We start from the raw sequence: 23,288 nt of genomic DNA, 5'->3' as shown, positions 1-23,288 counted from the left end.
AAAGTGGCTTACAAATTTGACGGTTATAGCAGCAAAATAATCTAAATAGTCTAGATGCATGTTTCTAAATGTGGAGGAAAAACCCGGAGGAGCCGGAGAAAAAAATCCACGCAACCACCAGGACAGAGAGAGAAATGCAGGCTCCTAATATACAGCGGCAGGCATCAGGGTCGGTACTATCACGATTATGATAAAATATGGCAATAATACAGTCTCCTTCATGACAAGGCCATAAAGGAGACTGTAGCTCTGGTGTAGGCCAATCAGTTCCAAGGACAATGCGTAGATTATTCTTATCGAAGTCTGTTTGCATTTTTCACTACAATCATGATGTGCGGGTGAACACAAACTTGATGGACTTACGATCGTAGGTGTCTCGACATCTTAACACAACTCCGGTGTTATCATTGCGGGGAAGGGTTAAGCGAGCATATTATTTATTCACCATCGTAGTACCAGTAAAATATGGATATTGAATGTTCAATTAAACTGGGATTGGGAAGTTGAGTGGCCGTGGAGTGACGTGAAGGTGCGCGACCTACCTTCTCTCCAACTCACCGCTCACCTGCGACAGAGGGACAGGGGGCGCACGCGTGAGACATCCATTGGTAAGCTGGTCACCATCTCAGGGTAACCTCATCTCATGTTGATATACGGGGTGTCCCAAAATGAATGCTACACCAAAAAAACCGTTAAATATCTATATTGTCATTCGCGATGCTGATATGAATTTAATATGAATGCTGCAAGTAATAGACGTTCACGTTTTAGTTTATTTAATTTGTTATGGTATTGATTAGATATGCTCGAATTATTAATAAACTTGTATATGTCGCCCATCGTTCAGAAAAAAAAACATTTTAAAACACAGCTGTAGGCATGCATGATGACTCAGCATTCACAAAATAATGTTTAAGTTCTTCCAGGTCAGTTGGTTTGCGAGTCTAAGACTTTACTTAAAAAACTGAAATACAAATCTAATGGTTTTAAGTCGAAAATAGGGTTTCTCCTTAAACAAACAGAAAGCCTACGTGTTAGACTAAAGAAATGAGTTTGTCAATCGAGATGATGTAAAGGTGCATCGTAGCTCTCAGTGGCTTCCTAATATCAGAAGGAAAAGTATTCCAGATGGCCGCAGAAGCAGCGTGTTTGAAAATGCCACGCAATGAAGTGGTGACCGTTTTTGTTCAACGGCTGAGCCAATAGCCGCCGCTGCCACTGCTGCTGCAAGGATGACAGGAGTTCGCATGATGGTGGTATACAGCTCATTGACGAGATCACCGAAAGTATTGTGTGGTTCATTCGTGGCAGGCACTTTGTGTGTGTCATGAGCGCGACCTTATAACACTGTATTCCGTTCAGCAACCGGAAGCCAATGCAGCAGCAGTAGCAGAAGGTGCTATTGACCATTTCCACACTACTGGTGTCCTCTGTTCTCCACGTACCTGGATAGCCCGCACGTGATTCGTTTCCTGCAAAGCCGCCTGCACCTCTTTGGTGACAACCACCATCTCAGCGACCATCATCTCTCGGGGCGCCATCTGGGCACGGATTAGGCCCAATAGTTGACTCTGTTCTGCATGTGCCAACTGCTTGAGCGTGGCCCTTTCTTCCTCGAGGGACTTGATTGCAGCGTTAAAAGCGTCGTCTATGGATTTGTCAAAAGCTGCTGACGTTCCCTGAAAGGGGACGAGTATATAATTTTAGCGTGAAAAGATTACAGTTGTAGTTGCAAGTACCACCGCTGCATGGATAAGCATGAACCACGTGAGTTGCGAGCTGTCATTCGTCCAAAGTTTGCCACGTGGATGTGAGTGTGGGTTGGCGGAGGCGAAGGGGCATTGGACACACTGTGGCATGCGAGAAAGAACAATTGACGGAGCTGCCGCTCAATTCGCTGGTAGGAGCATCAGCAACGCGCCACACCAGCATGACGGCAGCTTGCAATAAATAACCCAACCAATAGTAGATGTCTATTGCAATTTATATTAATATATTAACCCCCCCTCTTCTCTTCTGATTGGTTCACAATTGGCATCACATTTATTTCTCCTACATTTAAGACCGAAACAGGAAGATTTCTCCACAATTCTGGCTGTCACCTGATATGGCTGGTTGTTAATAATTACCGGCGAAACGTCAGTATATGAATTGCAAATGTTGTGGGGGGTTTTACTCTCCAACAAGTAACGAATTGGCACATTTTATTGGCTTGACAATCCACCATACTAATTGGCTATGTCGTGTGGTGGCCGGTTTGATATCGGCATTAAGTGGAATCGGTATTAATGTTCTGAATCAAAGGGCAGCACGAAAATGAGCATGTGAGGTATTCATCTAAACAAAGGAATTCGTGGAGGAAGGAACAAATTACGTAGGAATGGGCTTTACTGTTTCTGACAAGAACACGAGAGGTATTAAGATGTTCAAACATATTTTTTGATAGCTAAACCAAATTGATTATTATCATCAGGTGGAAATGTATAGCAGCAGTCAAATAATCTAAATGCGTGACATTGATTCTAAATGTGTTTGGAAAAAACGGAGGACCTGGAGACAAATCCGCACAACAACCACGGGGGGCGAGACAACCAAACTCAAAAGATACAGCAGCAGGCATCCTCAGGGTCGGAATCAAACCCACAACCTACTGCATACGAGGCGTGGGAGATAACATCTCCTAGCCACGAGGGCACCCAAAAACCAAAATGGACACCGACTATCACTACAAGGCCTCATCAAGTCTGCATTAACCACACACCATGCTTATAGTAAAATATGCAAACAAAACTGCTTTGATTATAATGTAGGCATTCTCCTTGGAACTAATTGGCCTGCAACCAGTATCAAGATGTTTCAAGATAACCATCAGATGTATCAAGGTGATCATCCTGATAGTGGTGTACGACAATCAGTGATACTGGTAAAAAAGGAGTCCCGGTATTATAACAGAGTATAACGCCAAAAGGCGAACAGCACGATGACAATGCAAATATCAAAGTATCAATAGCCCGGGTTGAGCAGTTACATCTATGGTACCCTTTTTGGCCAATATAACTGACTTTTTTCTGTTTCAAAGCTAGTGCATATGTTACTATCAAAGCACGTTTGTTTTTACGTTTTACCACAAGTGTGATGTTGTGGTTGGTGCAGACTTGATCATGCCTTGTCGTGATAATTCACGATGTAACACGATTTTTGTTCCTGGGTAGTAAGTGTTATTTTCTAATTTCTTATGCCTCAAAAGTATAGAAAATGGCTATTATTCCCCACAAACTTTGCTTACTTACTACCCAGGAACAAAAAAATTATTTTGTTACACAGTGAATTATATAATCGTTGTCTATTTGCTGTTTGAACATCGTAAACGCCTAATCTATTATTATTATTGCCTGGAAGGTTAATAAAGTCGAGTATCTGTATCATCATCAGTCATCTTCATTTCATGGGAATTCGTGTTATTGTGTTATTGGGTCTCACCTCTACATTGGCTTCCGTGTTCTTCAGTATATTCAATCTTGCTGAAACTTTCCCATTATGTGTCATAAGTTTTTCGAGTGAACACGAAAGGGATTCCTGTTTTAAAAAAAGAAAACAAACCAAACAAAAAAGCCTTTAGCAAAACGATTTAAATCATACGCGATATTTACCTATTAAATGAAAAGGGTTGTTGTTGTTCAGAAAAAATGTAAGGAACCAGAAAGAGAGGAAGACCAAACACAGAAAACGATGGCTTGAAGAAGGCGTCATAAGGGGATTGGTGCCAGAAAGATGTAGCCACTAACTTGAGCCATATTAGCACTTCAAGACAGAGGAGAAAGTGGAAACAACAAGTGAAGAAAAGTGCAGTGGGCACCTACTCCGGGCTATCTTGCCTCATGGATCATAATGATGATACACTACACTACTATTCATGACACGACTATAAGCTACACTATACACTACGCTATACACTACACCAGTTGTTTTAAACCTGGGGTGCACGAACCCCCTGGGGGTGCGAGATGCCCTTTCTGGGGGTGTGAGACATGCCAGATGTTTTTAGAAGCAAAATCGTTGAACACAAATTAAGCACATACATGCAAGTACCACTACATTATTTCATCAAACCTATTTATTTATTTATTAACATTATTATTAAAAAAATGTTGTATCTGTCTTTGTGTCTATAGCCGTGTTCCCGCGGCCTTGTGGAAAAGTCTGGGAAGACAAAAGCTCGGGGAGCACACCCTGAGATTGAAGCAACGTGCTTGGTGGCGTGCGAAAGGTGGTCCTCCGATAGACTGGAGCTCCGGCAGCCTCCTGCAACTGTGGAAGAGTGCCATTCGTCCTGGGTTCTCCCTTTGCACTGGATTCCATCCTATTGCAGTAAAGAAGTGCTGTTGGGACTTGCACCCCACCAACCGCACTCTAAATATACTCTTTGCGCAGGTACCCACTTCTGCCTCTGTGAATCGCGCATCTGGAAAAACTGGAGAAAAGTCTGGCGGCGTTGAGTGGTCTGGTGAGGGGAGCAGGTACGAACATATCCAAAAGCTCCTAGTCAGAGCCCCGCACGCCAGCGGCACAGGGCATTTGGTCAGTAGCAGCTGGGACTGAGTTGCAGCTGCTCTCGGCACACCCCTGTGTGACTGAGTAGTCCAATTTAGGATCCGCACTGATCACCCCGAATGGAAAGGGGCCTTGAAAAGGTGGCCTAAACATTACAAACTCAAACTTACATGGATAGGTAATCGCACCTATAGGGTTGTTCCAGTCTGCGGTCGAAAAAACAATAAAAAAATAAATCTTGAATTAAAGTTTTCAGGACTACAGGAATTCATATTCTTGGGTCAATCGACGTGACATTACCGAAAGACCTAAGAATATAATAAGAAAAAATCTCCCTTAAACTGGCAACGTGGAGTGTAAAAACCCTACTGAGAGACCCCATTGAAGAACTGCCGTAGTTGCAGCGGAACTAAAGCGATAAAACATTGACATTGTTAGCCAAACCAGACTCCTGGATGAAGGCTCCCTGAAGGAGGAAGGCCAGGGTTATACCTTCTTCTGGAAGGGATACCTCCAAGGAGGACAACATCTACATGGTGTGGGATTTGCATTAAAAAAACAGCCTCCTACCCAATCTCACAGAGACACCGATTGACATAAATAAGAGACTCATTACTATATGCATCTCGCTAGCAAAGAAGCACTATGCCACACTTATAAGTGGCTATGCACCGACTTTACCATCAGAGAGCGAGGTTAGGAATCGCTTCTACCAAGCACTAAATGAGGCCCACCGTCACATCCACAGCAATGATAATATTTTTTTGCTGGGTGACATCAATACTGGGGTGGGAAAGGACAATGAGGTGTGGAGTGGAGTTATTGGTAAGCATGGCATTGAGCAAGCTAATGCAAAATGGCATGAGGTTATTGACCCTTTGCGCTGAGCATAGCTTGACCATCACGAACACCATATTTCAACTAAAAGACAAATATAATACATCCTGGATGCACCCAGGTTGCATCTATTAAGTGCCAAACATTGGCACTTAATAGATGACATCATTGTGAGACGTTCCAATATAAAAGACGTCTTACTCACCCGTGCAATGAGAGGTGCTGAGTGCTGGACAGATCACAGACTTATCACGACCAAACTACAGGTGTCTCCAGAAGTCAGGAAAGAAGCGACTAGACTGTGCCCGGCTCGGAAATGCTGTGGTCCGGAACGACCTTTGACACTCTCTGGCTGACAAATTGTAAGACGTTGAGACTCTCGCCCCATCGATCGTGATGATGATTTACCCTCCGCTGATTTCATAAGGCTTTCTCCCGAAGGTCTTGCATTATGAGCGATCGACAAATCCCTCATTGAGTGGTTCATTGAAGAGCGGAAGGAGACCAGGATTCACACAGCCTACTCACGGTGGCTAAGAGATCTAATCTCCCTCGCCTGGTATACAGGTGGGGGGTCTGATCCCAACCCTGATGTCTGTTGTATATGTGGAGTTTGCATGCCTCTCCCTCTTTCTCTTCCTTTCTCTTCCCACAGTCGCGTGGATTTGTATCTGGGTCCTCCAATTTTCCCTCCACATTTAGAATAAACATCACGTGTTTAGTGTTTCACTGCTACTATAAATATTGAAATGATATGCAACTTGCTTCAGCTACGATTTGTAATGGCCAGGTAGCTTCTGAAAAATATCTGTATAAGCTAAGTGGACCTTTCCTGGTAAAAAAAAATAAGTTTGTAGTTTTTTGTTAGATTATTGTTTACTAAATGCACCACAGTCCTGGAACGATGCGAGGCGTGTTCAATGCAACGCTGTTGATTTTGGCAAGTTTATCTATTTTCAATGTGGATTTTTTAGTTTTAGTTTTGCGTGTGCCAGTGGGCACCACGAGTCGAGTTTAAAACAAAGTTCAAGTGCAAAACTCCAACGTTTTTTTGCTTCGTGACTGCACTCATCTCACGAAGTCGCATCAATCGAGGAGGGCAGTCACAACCATGCTTGGCCCAAACCCAGATTCGAATCTGACCTCTGAGCCACACCACAGCCATCACCACTACTACCACCATCATCATCACCACCACCACCACCAACAACCGCCATTTCCCACTAAGTGACAGTGATCTCACCATGGCGCTTGTGCCAGGCTATGTGCATGGCATGTTAAGGCCACGTGAAGTATCAAACACCCACCAGCAGTACATCACGGGGCAGACCCAGGTGCCATGGTTCGACTGACTGAGATAACTGGCTGATGCACCAACTGTGCCCCCTACTATGCCAACTTGCTATGTTTTAGCCACCCGGCAGTCTGCTCATTGTTGTGAGCATCGCTCCTCTGTCCACCGTTGTTGCTGGAGGGCGACTGCCTCCAACTGCCCAGTATCGTCCTTCAGGAGCCTCCTCCACAGAGGCCGATCTTGACACCGCTTGTACCAGTCATCGGCAAGTCCAATCAGCTCTACATCCTCCTGTACCACATTACTCCATCTCTTCTCCAGCCCGTGTCACGGCCGTTTAGCTGGTATAACCAAAAACTGTTTAGGCAAGCGGTGGCTGGGCATGTGGGCTACATGACCCAACCAACACAGCCTTGCCTGCCGGAGCTCACCATTGGGACATTGCCTAGATTTTTCAAGGATTTGTGAGCTCCTGGCACAATCCAGCCTGGTTAAACCCAGGAAAGATCGTTGGCAGGCCAGCCTAAATGTTTCTAACTGGCAAAGATGATTCATTAGGGGGGTCCACGTTTTGTAAGCATAGAGAAGGGAGGGCATGACAGTGGCCGAGAAGACCCGAAACTTTGTGTGGAGCGACAGACCGGGTAGCTTCCATACAGCGTTATGCAGCCGATGAAAAGTTAATGCCGCTTGACCGATTCAGAGTGAGACCTCTGCTGTCAAACTGGAGCCGGTCATGAGCACACTGCCCATGTATGGGAAACTCTCCACTCTCTCCACAACTGCCCCATCACCGATTGGGAGTTGTTGGGGTTGAGTGTCTGATGGTACAAAATACCCAGGCAGGTGCTTAGTTGTGGTGGGGCTGATGGTAAGGCCCCACCTCTTAGTGGCACGCTCCAGTTTCAGGAGCAGTGCCCAATATAGAGCCATCCCTTGATGGCACCCGGACATCGATCAGCCTCCCATTATATTTGTACCAGATGGAAATTCCTCCGGTAAAACCATCAAAGGCTTAATGAACTACGTGGTCGAAATAGTCGTTAAATAACGTGGGAACCAGAGGATACCCCTGTCGCAACTCAAGGTGAACAAGGAATGGCTCCGACTCCCGGCCACGTAGTTTAACCCTGGGCTTGCTCACCATCATTAAGGTCCTTAATGATACTCTTTGGTTTTTTTGGTAAAGTCACATAGGTATAAAATAAAATAAATCACGACGTTTCGGGCGCAACACAAGCGTCCATCATCAGGTGGGAAAGCGATGCCTTTTAATGTATCATAGGCCTTGACCAGGTCAATAAAGCAGAGACATCGGTCGTGTTGGAACTCCCTGCATCTCTGCTGTAGCAGACGGACGTAAAATATAGAATCTGTGCAGGACCGCCCTTCCTTGAAACCACATTGAGGCTCCGCAAACCTCTCCTCAGCGTGCCTGGCAAGGCGATGTTGAATAATCTTTGGCAGGACCTTTCCCAGCATAAAGGAGTGAGATGCCCCTGTAGTTGTTACAGTCTGTACTAGGCCTCGGCAAGGTAAGGTAATTTACTCTTTTTACCGGGTAAAAGGGTAAAGGTAACGGGTAAAGGTGTCGACATGCCAAGGGGTAAGGTAAAGGGTTGGGTAAAGGTAGCCTCGGAAGAATTACCCAGGTAGGGTAAAGGTAGCACGAAGTATTACCCGGTAAATACGGTACCTTGTTTACCACTAAAAGCTCCGTGGCGCAGTCCGTGGCCTACATTTAATAAGTAATATTTTTTTTTACTTTCTTAAAAACACGCTTTTATTAAATGTACGAGTAATGGCTAGAACTCCACGACTCCAGGAAGTGGCCCCGAAGCTTGCCAAAACGTAAGGGCCCGTGGCCAATTACAGCCAACGTCAGTTGAGCGTGGACAATTAGATCCAAGCCGAAACATAACATATAACAAGTATAACCCGTAAAAACAAAGTTTTTCACTATAAATCCTTTATATGCGTGGCGGCTAGAGTCCTCTCGTCCTCTGGCTTGAGATGGCTGCCACCTATGGGTCAGATGAGTGCATTGCACCATTAAGCAATTGGTAATTAAATATAATTTTTTTGTCCTAAAAAGTGTAAAATTTTGGAAAAAAATTTTCACGAACATTAATTGTCACGCACAACGAGTCTGTGTGGAAAATGTCAGCTCGATTGGATCACGGGAAGTGGGTTAAAAAACGACCGAAAGATTTGCACGGTCGTAAGCAAGCAAGCGAACTTAATATAAAGGATTTAAAAAAGGATTTTATGATAGAATATAGTGTTGTCATCAGTATGACATAAGTATACCAAGTTTGCAGTCGATACCACATTAGGAAGTGGGTAAAGATTTAGTTACAAGATTTGAGGATACAATCGACGACAACGACGACGACAACGACAACAACAATGACAACGACAACAAGCGTGTAAAATTGGAATCATCGAGAGTATTCTATATGCATAAAGCGCTCTCCCTAGCATTTACCATTATAAACCTTGTTCATGTGTCGTAGTTCCCTAGTAATTACCCTGTAATTGGGTAATTTATATGGGGTAAGGGTAAAAGGTAGGCTCGTTGCTTTTTACCTTTTACCTTACCTGCTAAAGGGTAAAAGGTAGGTTAGAGTGATTGTATTGTGGTAAGGTAAAAGGTAGGGTAAAAATAGGCTCGTTGTTTTTACATTTTAACTTTTACCTTACTTTGCCGAGGCCTAGTCTGTACAGTCCCCCTTCTTAAAGAGGCGAACCACCAGGGCATCCTTCCAATTCTGTGGAACCCGTCCAGTGGTCCAGACTTAATATAATGTCATGTAGGGCAGTCTGTGTACAAACACCACCCTCCCTCAGCATTTTGTTTGGGAGATCATTGCTGTCTGGTGCGTTTCCCGGTCTAAGACTCTGGATCGCCTTCAGTTCTTCGTTAACAACTGGCACCTCAGCCAGCCACTCCAGGGGGTGACTACTTCTTTCAATATTTAAGACACTGCATCCTCAGCAGGGTCATCCTCACTTTGCCCCATTGTTTTCCAAGCTGAGTGATTTCCCCTCCCCCAAGACCTCAGAAATGCTCAGAAAAATCTGAAAACCTGTTCCTGGGGGTTGGAGATTGGATCACTGTTTTTTCCCCTAATGATAGTGATAGGTGTAAGACTGCAAGTGACGTTTTTGATGGAGTTAGAGTGATTTGTGGTTGCGAGCTACTGAGGCAGACTCCATCTCCTCAGCAACCCGCGACCACCACCCATCCTTGCAGCGCCTCATGGCTCTCCGAACCTCCGAGTGAAGGCTGAGGTAAGCCTCCTCATTCTCTGATGTGGGATGCTATAGGCGGTGAGTGGGCCTGGTGCTTTTTATCAGACAGCCTGAACACCTCCCTGTCAGCCAGGGTCTCTGGGGAGGTCTGGACAATGTACCTAAAGCAGCCATTGCAGCTGCATGAGCCACAGTCCTTAACCTCAACCATTTCCCCTCGGCATCATGAGGAGTGGGGGACGAGGTCAACCTCAGCTGAAAGCAATGATGAAAATCTCGCTTGCAACTTTCATCAGCTATCTGAGATCAGGCCATTGTGTGTTTGAATGGGGTCCTGGGTATACACCCAAAAGTAGAGTGGAAAAATGCAGGTGCATCTTACAGATGACAAGTCTATGATCAGTGGGCAGATCAGCTTCAAAGTAGGTCCTGGTGCAAAGGACATGGGTCTGCATCCACTGTTCCGTCACTATCCTAGTCCAGCAGATGTTCTTGCTTTGACCTGGCGTGCATCCATTATGTTGTGTGGATGCGCCGATGCCGGAGCAGAGTGTTGGTAATTACAAGCTCATGGGCTGCACAAAAGTCAAGCAGCCTCCTACCGATGTTATTGTGCTAACCCGGCCAATGCCTTCAAATCAATCCAGACCTGGTGCCAGCATCATGACCAACTCGGGCATTAAAGTCACCCAACAGGATGACTCTATCTCGAGGGGCCACTTTAGCTCGCACCTGTGACAGGTCATAAAATGCATTTGATTCATCGGCCTTGCTGGCATCCCTCCACTGATGTTCATCTTCGGTGGGGGCATAAGTAACCACGTCCTCCACTCCTCGCCTCTGGTTGATAGGAAGGCGAACCCAAAGTAGTCTGGGGCGTACAGCTTCCCACACCTCACTGCCACACTCCCATGCCCCATTCATTATTTTGTTCAGAAGAAGAGCCACTCCCTGTTGTTTGGCAGTCTCCTGCCCCGAGTAGAGGACTGTCTAACCCTCATGGTGGCAGGAGCCAAAGCCGGTCCACTGGACCTCCTAAATACCACAGAGATCCAGGCGGTACCGGTCAAGCTCCCGACAGAAGAGTGACATCCTCTCCTCCGCAGTGAGCGTTTGAACATTCCAGGTGGCCACCCGCAGTGGCTTTTTGCTGTTTCTATAGGGACCCCAAGGGTAAGGATTCAATCTCCTGGCTCCACCAAATGTAAGTTTGGACAGGAGACATCATAGATGACTGTCCCCCCTGGGACAGCTTAGCTGTATATATTTTTTTGTGGATTAGTGGTAATTGAATGTGGAGAGGTTACCAGCCCCTTGCATCTGTCCAGAGCCCACTTTGGACGCTGTGGTGGCTACAAACACCATGAGGAAAATGGCAAATTTAAATTCGCCCTCCGCACATGGCACTGCTCACCATACCATTACCGTCCAGCACCAACATCACCACCACTACCACCACCATTGTCGGTACCACCACCATCACCACAAACACCACTACAATCACGACCACCACCATCGCCACCATCGCCACCATCACCACCATCATCAACACCACAACCACCATCATCACCACCACCATCACCACGCGGTTGCCGTGTTCAGAGCACCTCACCTTTGCCTGCCGATCAGCCTCCTCTGTTGACGTGAGCTTGTGGCCCCGGTGTGCACCGCTCGTGACACAGTCGGCGCACACAGACGCCCCATGCTCCTGGCAGAACATGACAAGTGCCTTGCCATGCTGAGCACAGAGGTCCAGATTCGGGGGCCTCGCTAGTGCCAAGCTCGGGTTGAGCTCCTTCCGCGGCCGTTCCCCCTCCGGGCTGAGACTTGAGAACCTATTGGTACAAACAGTCTTCACTGAGCGACCGTGAATAGCGGCTATATCTCCCGTAGCTCAATTGTCCACATTGGGGCACCACGGTGGCAAGATGTTAACTATCTCAGCTGGTGCACAGGAGGTCGTGGGTTTGATCCCGACCCCGAAATCTGCTATACATTTAGAGTGTGGGTGTTCATTCTCCCTGTGGTCTTATGGATTTTTCCTTGGTTGTCCAGTTTTCCCCTCTGCATTTATAACAACAAACACTGGGGTATCGCGGTGCAGAGATGTTAACTACCCTGCCTGGTATGCAGGAGGTCGTGTGTTCGATCCCATACCCTGACAGTGGTTGCTTCTGTATATTTGGAGTCTGCTTCTCTCTCCCGTAGTGGTTTCATGGATTTTTTTCCGGGTCCTCCATTTTTCCCCCCTCTACGTTTAGAATCAACAATCATGAGCTTAGAGTATTTGACTTCTGCTATGAATTTGCACGTGATGATAATCCAGTTGGTTGAGCATTCATTTGTTATAGACAGGTCACTTCTGAAAAAAAGCTATATAGCTCAGTGGGCCTTATCTGGTAAAATGTAAAAGAGTTTCGTTTAGTATTGTACTGTCACGAAACATGAGTAGGGACTCGCGAGACAAAAGACAGTTTCAGGTTACAAGTATAATTTGTTTAACCAGATGACAACTCCAGAGACCGGGAGTTTTTTTTAGTTTAGTTTGTTGTCCTTCCCCCATCACCTCCAATTAGCACGGTTGGCTATGTACGGTGTGAAAGTGGTTATACATACATACATGGTATTTTGTAAATGTTGTGGGATTACTTTCCAAAACACCAGTGTGCTGAACTAGTAACGAATTGGCACATTTTGTTTACGTGACGCACCTTACTAATTGGCTGTGTTGGGCGGTGGCAGGTTTAACGACACGTTTATATTTACGCGATCTAACCCTAAAAAACCTTAATTATGGTATACAGCATGTTGTGGGTTGCGTACTTGCTCTGTTTCTACACAGCAGCGTCTTAAGATGTGGGAGCATCATGCCTGTTCTGTAAATCCACAACGTGTTATAAATCACGAAAAATGTCATAAGCCTACCTCTGTAATTTGATGCTTTTTACAATTATTTATCATCATCCATGGGTTGATAGCCCCCATAGTAGGTGTCCACTGAAACAGTCATTACTTTCCACTTTTCTTCATCTTGTAGTGCCAATATGACTCCAATAGTGCCATGTCTTTTCAGCACCAATCTCTTATAAAGTCGTCGTCAATCCATTCTCTGTTTTTGTCTTTCACTCTTTCCGGTTCCTTAAAATTTTCCTCAAACAACAACACCACACTTTAAAATGTTGTTGTTGTCCATCCTAAAACTGGCACTATTCTGTCCAAATAGTGCCAGTTTCCTTCCCATCAATGCCTGCATCATTTGGTTGCACCAAAGAAGGTGTAACCGTTTTCTTACTTTTACCTTGGTCACTCTTTATTATTACTATGAACGTGTATATAAGGCGCAGCAGACCCAAAATAGGGCTTCAGAGCACCATACAGAAATAGAGAGAAAATAACCATTTCGAATTAACATATCCTAGGAAGTAGTGTTGTTTAATTTTAACTCTGATTCTGAAATGTTGTCAGTTTTAATGTAAGGTGAGTAATGCTTAGTATATGCTGCTCTTCAGTTTTCTGGGTGAAAAGTGGGATGGGTTTTGCCACATCCTGGTCAGCTGGCTCAGCAAACTTAATAAACTAACCGACTCATAAAGATACATATGGATTCAGAGCCACATAGATACATAAATACTCATAAAGATACGTAGAGATACGTATGGATTCGTAGAGATAAAGATATTTAGATACTCATAAAGATACAGAGACTCATAGGGATACATAGAGATGTAATAGAGACTCATAGAGCAAATACATAAATATGTCGTAAAACCTGCCACCACCCGACACATCCAATTAGTAAGGTTTGTCAAGTAAAAAGAACATGCCAATTTGTTACTAACACAGCACACTGGTGTGTTGGCGAGCAAAACCACAACATTTACAATCTGAGTACTCAGCTTGTAAATGTTGTGTGCTGTACTAGTAACGAATTGGCATGTTCTGTCTATGTGACAAACCTTACTAAATTGGCTGTGTCAGGTGGTGGCGGGTTTAAAGACACATTTATAGATTTACGTGATCTAACCCAAAAAAACCTGTATTATGGAGTATATTGGTCGCGAAAGCCTACGTGTTAAACAGACTCATCGAGATGAGATACATATATATTGAGATACATAGAGACTCATTAGGGATACATAGGAAATTAATAGATACAGAGACTAAGAGATACATAGAGACTAAACGAGATACATAGGTGGAGAAGATGGCAATCTACCCATGGTCTGCACTGTAACGTGCTTGTCACAAACTGATGTTATCATCCCAGTGATTGAATGTCAAAATGGCCCTCCTGATCAGGATTACAACACCAAAGATCCTTTTCATTGCCAAACTTACCACAGAATAGGGCCGTCACTACGTTTCTGCTATCTAAATGTAGAAGTATATATCAAGGCCGAAGTGCGACTTGCTGGGACATTTCCTCGCAATCCAGATGGCTCGACGTGCTCCTGCTCCAAGAAACTCCTGTACAGCTGACGACGAGAGCCTCAAAAATGAAAATTCCTGCCAGCTACCACCATCCCAAGCAGGGACTACCGACGCCACGTGAAATTCCATTTCAAGGACCTCACCACAACGAACGCAGAAAACAACATACCGACATCCATCATCATCGTCAAAATCAATTATGTATCTGTGATAAATGTATATAAACCTCCAAGAACCACATGGAGCCCAAACATGCTGCCTGCTGCGACCCATCCCGCGGTTTTCGCAGGTGACTTCAACAGCCATCACATGGCCTGGTGTATTCAACCAATGAAACCTGTGAAGAATGGGTCATCGACTGGGCAGCAACTAGTTATCTGTTCATTCTGTTTGATGCTAAAGATCAAGGCACCTTCCATTCCGCACGATGGAAGATGGATTCAAACCCTTACCCGTGCTTTGTGTCGTGTTCCTGTTCGGGTGAACCGCTGTGTGCTTCTAGAATGGTTCTAGACAATTCCCGAACAGTTAGCACAGGCCAGGCTTGGTGCACATCGGGGTCAAAATTCTGATGATCACGTCCACCCCTGTGCCACGATGCAACTTAAGAAAGGGCAACTGGAAATATTTTATTGAAGACATCGTATGCACTGTCTCCCAGAATCCAACAAAGTCAGAAAACTATGAACGTTTCACCAAGATTATGCTCAAGCAGCCCACTCACAAATTCCATGGGGTTACTTGGCAGAATACACTCCATGCTGGAAAGGACAAAGCAAGTCCCTACTCCAGAAATACAGAGTCAGGAAACTCAGAGCCAAAGGTGGACAGAAGCGATGGAGTCATTAGATTTCACACACTCAAGCCATAAAGCCTGCTGTCTCCTGAGACACCAAGGAGCAGCACCACCACCGAGACACAAGACCGCCAATGTGCCCATCAATGCCATCGCCACACAGATGCTATTGAATGGAAAGATCTCTACAGATCGGCAAAGACAGCGAGTGAAATAAAAACTCCACCAATTAATAGCAGAATGTGCACCGACAACAGCCTTGTTATCCCCCTTCAATGAAGAAGAGGTCATTGATGCTATAAAAGCCACTAGATCAGGAAAGGCCACAAGATTAAATGGGATTTATCCCAAGTTTCTTAAACACCTTGGCCAAAAAGGATGCCATTGGCTGGCTAGATTGTTTTCAGACATAATTTCCTCAGGCAAATTCCCAAAAATGGCGACAAATGAAGATCATTGCCATTCCGGAAGTCAACCGCAAACCCAAATAAGTTCTGCCCCATATCCCTGCTTTTTACAGTGTACAGACTCCTATAGAGGATGCTACTGACCTGTAGGTCACCGATCTTCGAGGAAACTATACCAACTGAACAGGCTGGCTTCCACCCTGGCCACAGCATTTGCTATCAAGTGTTGGCACTCACCACACACATTGAAGCTGGCTACCAGTGCAAAAAATCACAGGAGCCGCTTTCATAGACCTATCACTGGCCGATGACACAGTATGGTGGGAAGGCCTCGTGCTAAAGCTAAGGTCATCCGATGCCAGTAGACCCTCAGACTTCTATCATCACTACTGTCCAACCAGCCATACCATGTCCACCTAGAGAACACTGTCAGCAGAGCCCGCTTCCTCAGTAACGGGCTCCCACAAGGATCAGTGCTTGCTGTGGCACTTTTAACATACATAGATATGTGACCTCCCTGTCACCGACGGCCGGAAATTTGGCTACGCCGATGACCTAGCACTTGCCGTCCAAAGAATGACTCAAAATTGAGGTCAAAAGTGACCTGTGCGGAGACCTCAAGAAACTCAAAACGTACTTGAAGTACTGGAGGCTCCGCCCAAACCCAAGGAACACTGTTATAACATTATTCCATCTGAACAATGCAAGCGCCAACCAGAAACTGGCCGTCACTTTCTGTGGCGAAGAGGTCCAGCACGACAAGTACATCAAATACCTCGGTGTAACTCTTGCCAGCAGCCTCACCTTCCACAAAACCTGCAGAATGCTGCTGTAACAACAAAATCGCGAGTTAATCTCGTGCATAAACTGGCCGGAACATGGAGAGCAAAGGCAACAACACTCCGGACGGCCACCACAGCACTAGTCTTCTCTGCGGCAGGATATTGTGCCCTAGCCTGGAATAAAAGCATGCACACAAAGCTGGTGGGCACAAAAATGCATCCATGAGGGTCATCTCAGGGATGCTAAAGAGCACACCGTTGCCGTGGCTTTCGGTCCTCGCAAATATCGATCCTCCACAGCTCTGTCGCAATGCTGCATCTGTGAGGGAGTATTGCAAGGCTATCATAAATCCAAACCTCCCAATAAACAAAGACATCTCCATGCCCCCACCACACAGGCTCAAATCAAGAAAACCTTTCTTGTAATATGCAAAGAACATACATGATGATGACAAGACCACCAAAGCACGATGAGCGGAAACTTGGGCAAACACCAAAATCTTGCAGAAATCCATCATCAGCGGCCCTGCAATCCTCCAAACAGGATCTCATCTACCGAAGAAGATCTGGTTCTCCTTGAATCAGATCCGGACACTCCATGGAAATGTGGACACTTTCTTCACAAATAGAAAATTAACAAGAGTCCAGTTTGTGACTGTGGTGCAAGATCTCAGACCGCGCAACATATCAGATCATTCAACGGCGATCTGAAACAAATCCATGCGGCTACTCCTGAAGAAGTCGAATCAACATTAAATCTCGAAATCAATTGTAATCTGTTGCTGTCCCAAAAATGCCATACAAAAGAAGAAAGGGATACATAGACTCATAGACATGTATTGCGACTCAGAGATACAGTGAGGGAAAAAAGTATTTATTCCCCTGTTGATTTTGTACGTTTGCCCACTGACAAAGAAATTATCAGTCTATAATTTTAATGGTAGGTTTATTTGAACAGTGAGAGACAGAATAACAACAACAAAATCCAGAAAAATGCATGTCAAAAATGTTATAAATTGATTTGCATTTTAATGAGGGACATAAGTATTTGACCCCCTCTCAATCAGAAAGATTTCTGGCTCCCAGGTGTCTTTTAGACAGGTAACGAGCTGAGATTAGGAGCACACTCTTAAAGGGAGTGCTCCTAATCTCAGCTTGTTACCTGTATAAAAGACACCTGTTCATGGAAGCAATCAACCAATCAGATTCCAAACTCTCAACCATGGCCAAGACCAAAGCGCTCTCCAAGGATGTCAAGGACAAGATTGTAGACCTACACAAGGCTGGAATTGGATACAAGACCATCGCCAAGCAGCTTGGTGAGAAGGTGACAACAGTTGGTGCGATTACTCGCAAATGGAAGAAACACAAAAGAACTGTCAATCTCTCTCGGCCTGGGGCTCCATGCAAGATCTCACCTCGTGGAGTTGCAATGATCATGAGAACAGTGAGGAATCAGCCCAGAACTACACGGGAGGATCTTGTCAATGGTCTCAAGGCAGCTGGGGCCATAGTCACCAAGAAAACAGTTGGTAACACACTACGCCGTGAAGGACTGAAATCCTGCAGCGTCCGCAAGGTGCCCCTGCTCAAGAAAGCACATATACATGCCCGTCTGAAGTTTGCCAATGAACATCTAAATGATTCAGAGGACAACTGGGTGAAAGTGTTGTGGTCAGATGAGACCAAAATGGAGCTCTTTGGCATCAACTCAACTCGCCGTTTTTGGAGGAGGAGGAATGCTGCTTATGACCCCAAGAACACCATCCCTACCGTCAAACATGGAGGTGGAAACATTATGATTTGGGGGTGTTTTTTTGATAAAGGGACAGGACAACTTCACCGAATCAAAGGGACGACGGACGGGGCCGTCAAATCTTGGGTGAGAACCTCCTTCCCTCAGCCAGGGCATTGAAAATGGGTCGTGGATGGGTATTCCAGCATGACAATGACCCAAAACACACGGCCAAGGCAACAAAGGAGTGGCTCAAGAAGAAGCACATTAAGGTCCTGGAGTGACCTAGCCAGTCTTCAGACCTTAATCCCATAGAAAATCTGTGGAGAGAGCTGAAGGTTCGAGTTGCCAAACGTCAGCCTCGAAACCTTAATGACTTGGAGAAAATCTGCAAAAGAGGAGTGAGACAAAATCCCTCCTGAGATGTGTGCAAACGTGGTGGCCAACTACAAGAAACGTCTGACCTCTGTGATTGCCAACAAGGGTTTTGCCACCAAGTACTAAGTCATATTTTGCAGAGGGGTCAAATACTTATTTCCCTCATTAAAATGCAAATCAATTTTTCACATTTTTGACATGCGTTTATCTGGATTTGTTGTTATTCTGTCTCTCACTGTTCAAATAAACCTACCATTAAAATTATAGACTGATAATTTCTTTGTCAGTGGGCAAACGTACAAAATCAGCAGAGGATCAAATACTTTTTTCCCTCACTGTACATATAGACACATGGGAGACTCAAAGAGGTATACAGAGACACATAGGATCGACAGAGACTGGGTGAAAAGTGGGCTAAATTTTTCCCAATACGAGCCAGCTGGCTCAACAAATGTAATTTACTAAACCAATGGACTAACCCACCAACTAACCAACTAACTATCTTTTCCGGGGACCAGGACCTGTCCACGATGCTGGCCAGCTTGAAGTTTTTCACGAGCTGCAGCCGCATCTCCTCCTTGGAGCCAAAGGGCAAGACCCTGCGGCACTCGGGGCAGGCACAGGCACCGTCGCGCCACGCGCTCACGATGCACTCTCTGCAGAAGGTGTGTGGGCAGCCCAGCAGCACGGGGTCGACGTAGAGTTGCAGGCAAATGGAGCAAGTCAGTTCCTCCTCCAGGCCCCGGTCCCGGCCACCTGCTGCTGCCGCCGCTGCCATGCTAAGTGGAGCCGATCCGCTCTGCTGTCCCTCTGCTCCCGCAAATCCTAACGAGGTGGGACAGGTGGGCTAAATAGACAACAACAACAAAATAAAGTTTGGAGACATTTTTGAGTAGATGTGTTCTGTCCACCGGAGAAGTGGGGCTACTCGACAACAGCTGAGCACCAGGGTGTTTGCGGAATGGCTGAACTTTAGTTCAAATTTGTTATTCCAAAAGGCAATTGCGTATCTGCAATAGCGACACCCAAAACTTGTCGAGCGTCGCGCTCAATTCCCGTGCTCTGTACAAGACGCACCTGGTCAGACTCGTCTACCCTGTATCTGCTTCTTTATTTAATATTTATTTAATTTCCCGTTTACAAATTTTTCAACTGAACTATCTTTTTCGTTATTTCACCAGGTAAGGCTCACCGGGCTATGTAGTTCTTTTTTAGAAGCAACCTGGCCACAAATTATAGCTCAAAGAGGTAGCGTATCACCACGTCCAAATTTACAGTGATCAAAATGCCTAGAGATTCATAGAGACGCACAGATATGCAATGAGAACCATACAGGAGTATATGCATTTTTATTAAACGTATTTCACACCGTAAATAGACAACCATGCTACACGGACGTGCGGGGAAATCTGCAATGATGCCTGCTTAATAGAGGGCGAGATTAGCAAATAAAACAAAAACTGATTAATTGATCGATGTCACCGTAGAACAGGGCCAGGTTATGAAAATGCTGGGGCCCTAAGCTACGTCGCTTAAGAGGCCCCATCATATCGGAATGAATACAGCACACAGATACACAGAGAAACACCACATATATGCATAGAAATGCAGAGATACATAGAGACTTAACTATGTTAATTTTACCAGGTAAGGTCCACTGAGCTGTGTAGATCTTTTTCAGAAGCGACCTGGCCACCACAAATTATAGCTCAACGAAGTGGCTATCATCATCATTATGTGGAGATTTAAAGCTGCAGCCAAACACTCTAAACGCATCACGTTGATTCTAAAGGGGAGGGAAAAACCGGAGAACTCGGAGAAAAATCCACGCAGTGACCACTACGGGGAGAGACAGAGAAAAATTACAAATAAACAGCAGCAGGCATCGTCAGGGTCGGGATGGAACTCACGACCTCATGTACCCCAGGCGAGGTAGTTAACATCTACCTAGCCCCAAGCATGGGCGGTTTATGACAATGCTGGGGCCCTAAGATATATCTTTTTCAACGGGCTATGTAAAAAAAGTACAACGTGTGTCCAATTGTAAGTTTTGTTCAGACTTAAGAGGGCCCCGTCGTTAATGAATGTAGGCTGACTTAGCTGGAGCTCGCTTAGCCGAGGCCTAAATCTGACCCTGCCACAGAACAAGAAGCCGTCAAACCACCACCCCTCAAGGCCACGTAATTGTTGGCCGGGTTACGATTAGTTCGGGTTACTGGTTAACGCGATCAACCGGTTTGGCTCCGCTGTTATAGACAATATGAGGATCTGTATTTATGAACTGAAGGAGTAATACGGATGGAGCTATGAATCACTTTGTTACAGATGTCCCGTAAAGAGTTGTGGGTCAGATAATTATATCGACACACAATACAAAACAACAATACACACATAATATATACTGTTAGTATACCACACTCAGTCTGTACATACGGTCAGTGCACACACACACAGTACACCACACAGTATACACAAAGTACACACAGTCAGTACACAAAACAGTACACTGGACAGTATACACAGTCAGTACACACACGGAGTATACCACAGTATACAGTGTACACACAGTCAGTACACACACAATACATCACACATTATACATAGTGTACACACAGTACACAACACACGCAGAGTACACAACACACTATACACAGACTACACGGGCAGTACACATACACACAATACACCAGTCTACAGTGTAAACAGTCAACACACAGACAGACTACACCACATTATATACAGTGTACAGTCAGTACACAGAGTACAGTATACACAAAGTACAGTACACACACAGAGTACAGTACGCAGATAGTACAGTACGCAGATAGTACAGTACGCAGATAGTACAGTACACACAGAGTACAGTACACACAGACTACAGTACACACAGACTACAGTACACACAGAGTACAGTACACACATAGTACAGTACACACAGAGTACAGTACACACACAGAGTACAATACACACACAGAGTACAGTACACACAGAGTACAGTACACACACAGAGTACAGTACACACAGAGTACAGTACACACATAGTACAGTACACACAGAGTACAGTACACACAGAGTACAGTACACACAGACTACAGTACACACAGAGTACAGTACACACATAGTACAGTACACACAGAGTGCAGTACACACACAGAGTACAGTACACACAGAGTGCAGTACACACACAAAGTACAGTACACACAGAGTGCAGTACACACAGAGTACAGTACACACAGAGTACAGTACACACAGAGTACAGTACACACAGAGTGCAGTACACACACAGAGTGCAGTACACACACAGAGTACAGTACACACAGAGTGCAGTACACACAGAGTACAGTACACACAGAGTACAGTACACACAGAGTACAGTACACACAGAGTACAGTACACACAGAGTACAGTACACACAGAGTACAGTACACACAGAGTGCAGTACACACACAGAGTGCAGTACACACACAGAGTACAGTACACACAGAGTGCAGTACACACACAGAGTGCACCACTCAGACAGTCCCACCTCGTCACAGACGGCACGATGGTAGTAGACAGGACAGAGCTGAAACGTTCAACTATTTCGGCTGTCAACTAAAATACAACCGTGGCCCCGTGATTTCAGCCGGAACCAAAAGAACGCCACGTTACATGTACGTGTCTGAGCATCTCTACTGTTGTTACTGTTATCATAGAATCGTCTCATTTCCACGTGTAAAAGAACGCCGCCACCCACCTGAGTCCCTCGCCTGCTCGCTACGCGCAGTCGCTCAGGCGACGATCCCTGCCCCGAGGCTCGCGGCTGAATGCAGAACTCTGCTCTGGGGAGTCAAAGTCCTTTGAGGCGGCGGATTTATGCGACCAAAACACCTCCACTCCCACCTTTACACCCTACCCCACTATCTAAGCAACCTTTAGCAGAAGACTAAACACTTGCGCGTTAGTTTGTTGAGTTTCGTTGAGCCGGCTGGGTGAGAATTGGTAGAAACCCAGCCCAGTTTTCAGCCTCTAAGTATCTCTATGAGTCTCTCTGTATCGCAAAGTATCTCTATGAGTATAAGTATCTCTATGAGTCTCTCTACATCGCTGAATCTCGAGACATCGCTATGGGGCCGTCCATAAATGACGTAATACGATTTTTGACCCCCCCCCTCTCCTCGTCACACGGCGTCACAAAAAGTCAGACCCCCCCTCAAATATGACGTTACAAAGCTCTGCCCCCCCCCCCCCCAAAAAAAAAAACTTGCTTCAAATCGCTTTAAACTATTGTCATTGTAGTGCGTATTTAATGTGGCGCTGCACTCTGATGTTGTAGGAGAAGACATTTATTAAAAAGTCTAATTAAGTAGAAAGTGTTGTCTATATTTATTTAAAGTTGCACATTTTGATGTGACGTCACATTTCTCACCCCCCCCGTCACACATCGTCACAAATGTCTGAACCCCCCCCCCCCCTAAGTGCGTGACGTCATTTATGGACGGCCCCAATGTGTCTCTATGAGTCTCTCTATGTATCTCTATGTTAGTTAGTTAATTTATTAAGTTGTTTTATCCAACTGGGCCAGGATCGGGAAAATACTAGCCCACTTTTCACACATCCTCTATGCATATCTCAGTGTCTCGATGAGTATCTCTATGTGACTTCATTTATTAGATCTGTTGAGCCAACTGGGCAGGATTGTAAAAAAACCTAACTCATTCTAACCCAGGCAACTGTGAAATATTTACCTTACGAACCTCGTCGGACCAGTTCGGGAATGTAAAATCCACGGACGTCTGAACTCAGCACATAAATATGATCTCACATGCATTGACCCCCATGC

The 23,288-nt window shown here is 45.3% G+C and overlaps 1 protein-coding gene across 6 annotated transcripts in view; it reads right to left on the bottom strand.

The window, feature by feature from the left end:
• Window positions 1–23,288, bottom strand: part of LOC133339337 (E3 ubiquitin-protein ligase TRIM21-like) — a 37,785-nt gene that overhangs the window by 9,744 nt on the left and 4,753 nt on the right. Inside the window, exons 1-6 of one of the 6 annotated variants that reach the window (XM_061547459.1) lie at window positions 22,203–22,527; window positions 18,988–19,291; window positions 11,550–11,772; window positions 3,481–3,576; window positions 1,446–1,679; window positions 543–565 (exon numbers count right to left, since the gene is read on the bottom strand). In XM_061547459.1, coding sequence (XP_061403443.1) covers window positions 543–565; window positions 1,446–1,679; window positions 3,481–3,576; window positions 11,550–11,772; window positions 18,988–19,244 — 833 coding nt within the window. In that variant the 5' untranslated portion in view covers window positions 19,245–19,291; window positions 22,203–22,527. Of the gene's footprint in view, window positions 1–542; window positions 566–1,445; window positions 1,680–3,480; window positions 3,577–11,549; window positions 11,773–18,987; window positions 19,314–21,992; window positions 22,182–22,202; window positions 22,528–23,288 lie in introns of those variants that run through there. The other 5 variants (XM_061547458.1, XM_061547461.1, XM_061547462.1 and 2 more) reach the window with 5 other exon arrangements.

The sequence above is a fragment of the Lethenteron reissneri genome, unplaced genomic scaffold, assembly GCF_015708825.2.
Source record: "Lethenteron reissneri isolate LAM-NWPU_2019-01 unplaced genomic scaffold, ASM1570882v1 scaffold_1845, whole genome shotgun sequence".
Taxonomy (NCBI): domain Eukaryota; kingdom Metazoa; phylum Chordata; class Hyperoartia; order Petromyzontiformes; family Petromyzontidae; genus Lethenteron; species Lethenteron reissneri.
The sequence above is the reverse complement of the archived record's forward strand: the minus strand, read 5'-3'. Positions and strand labels throughout refer to the sequence as shown.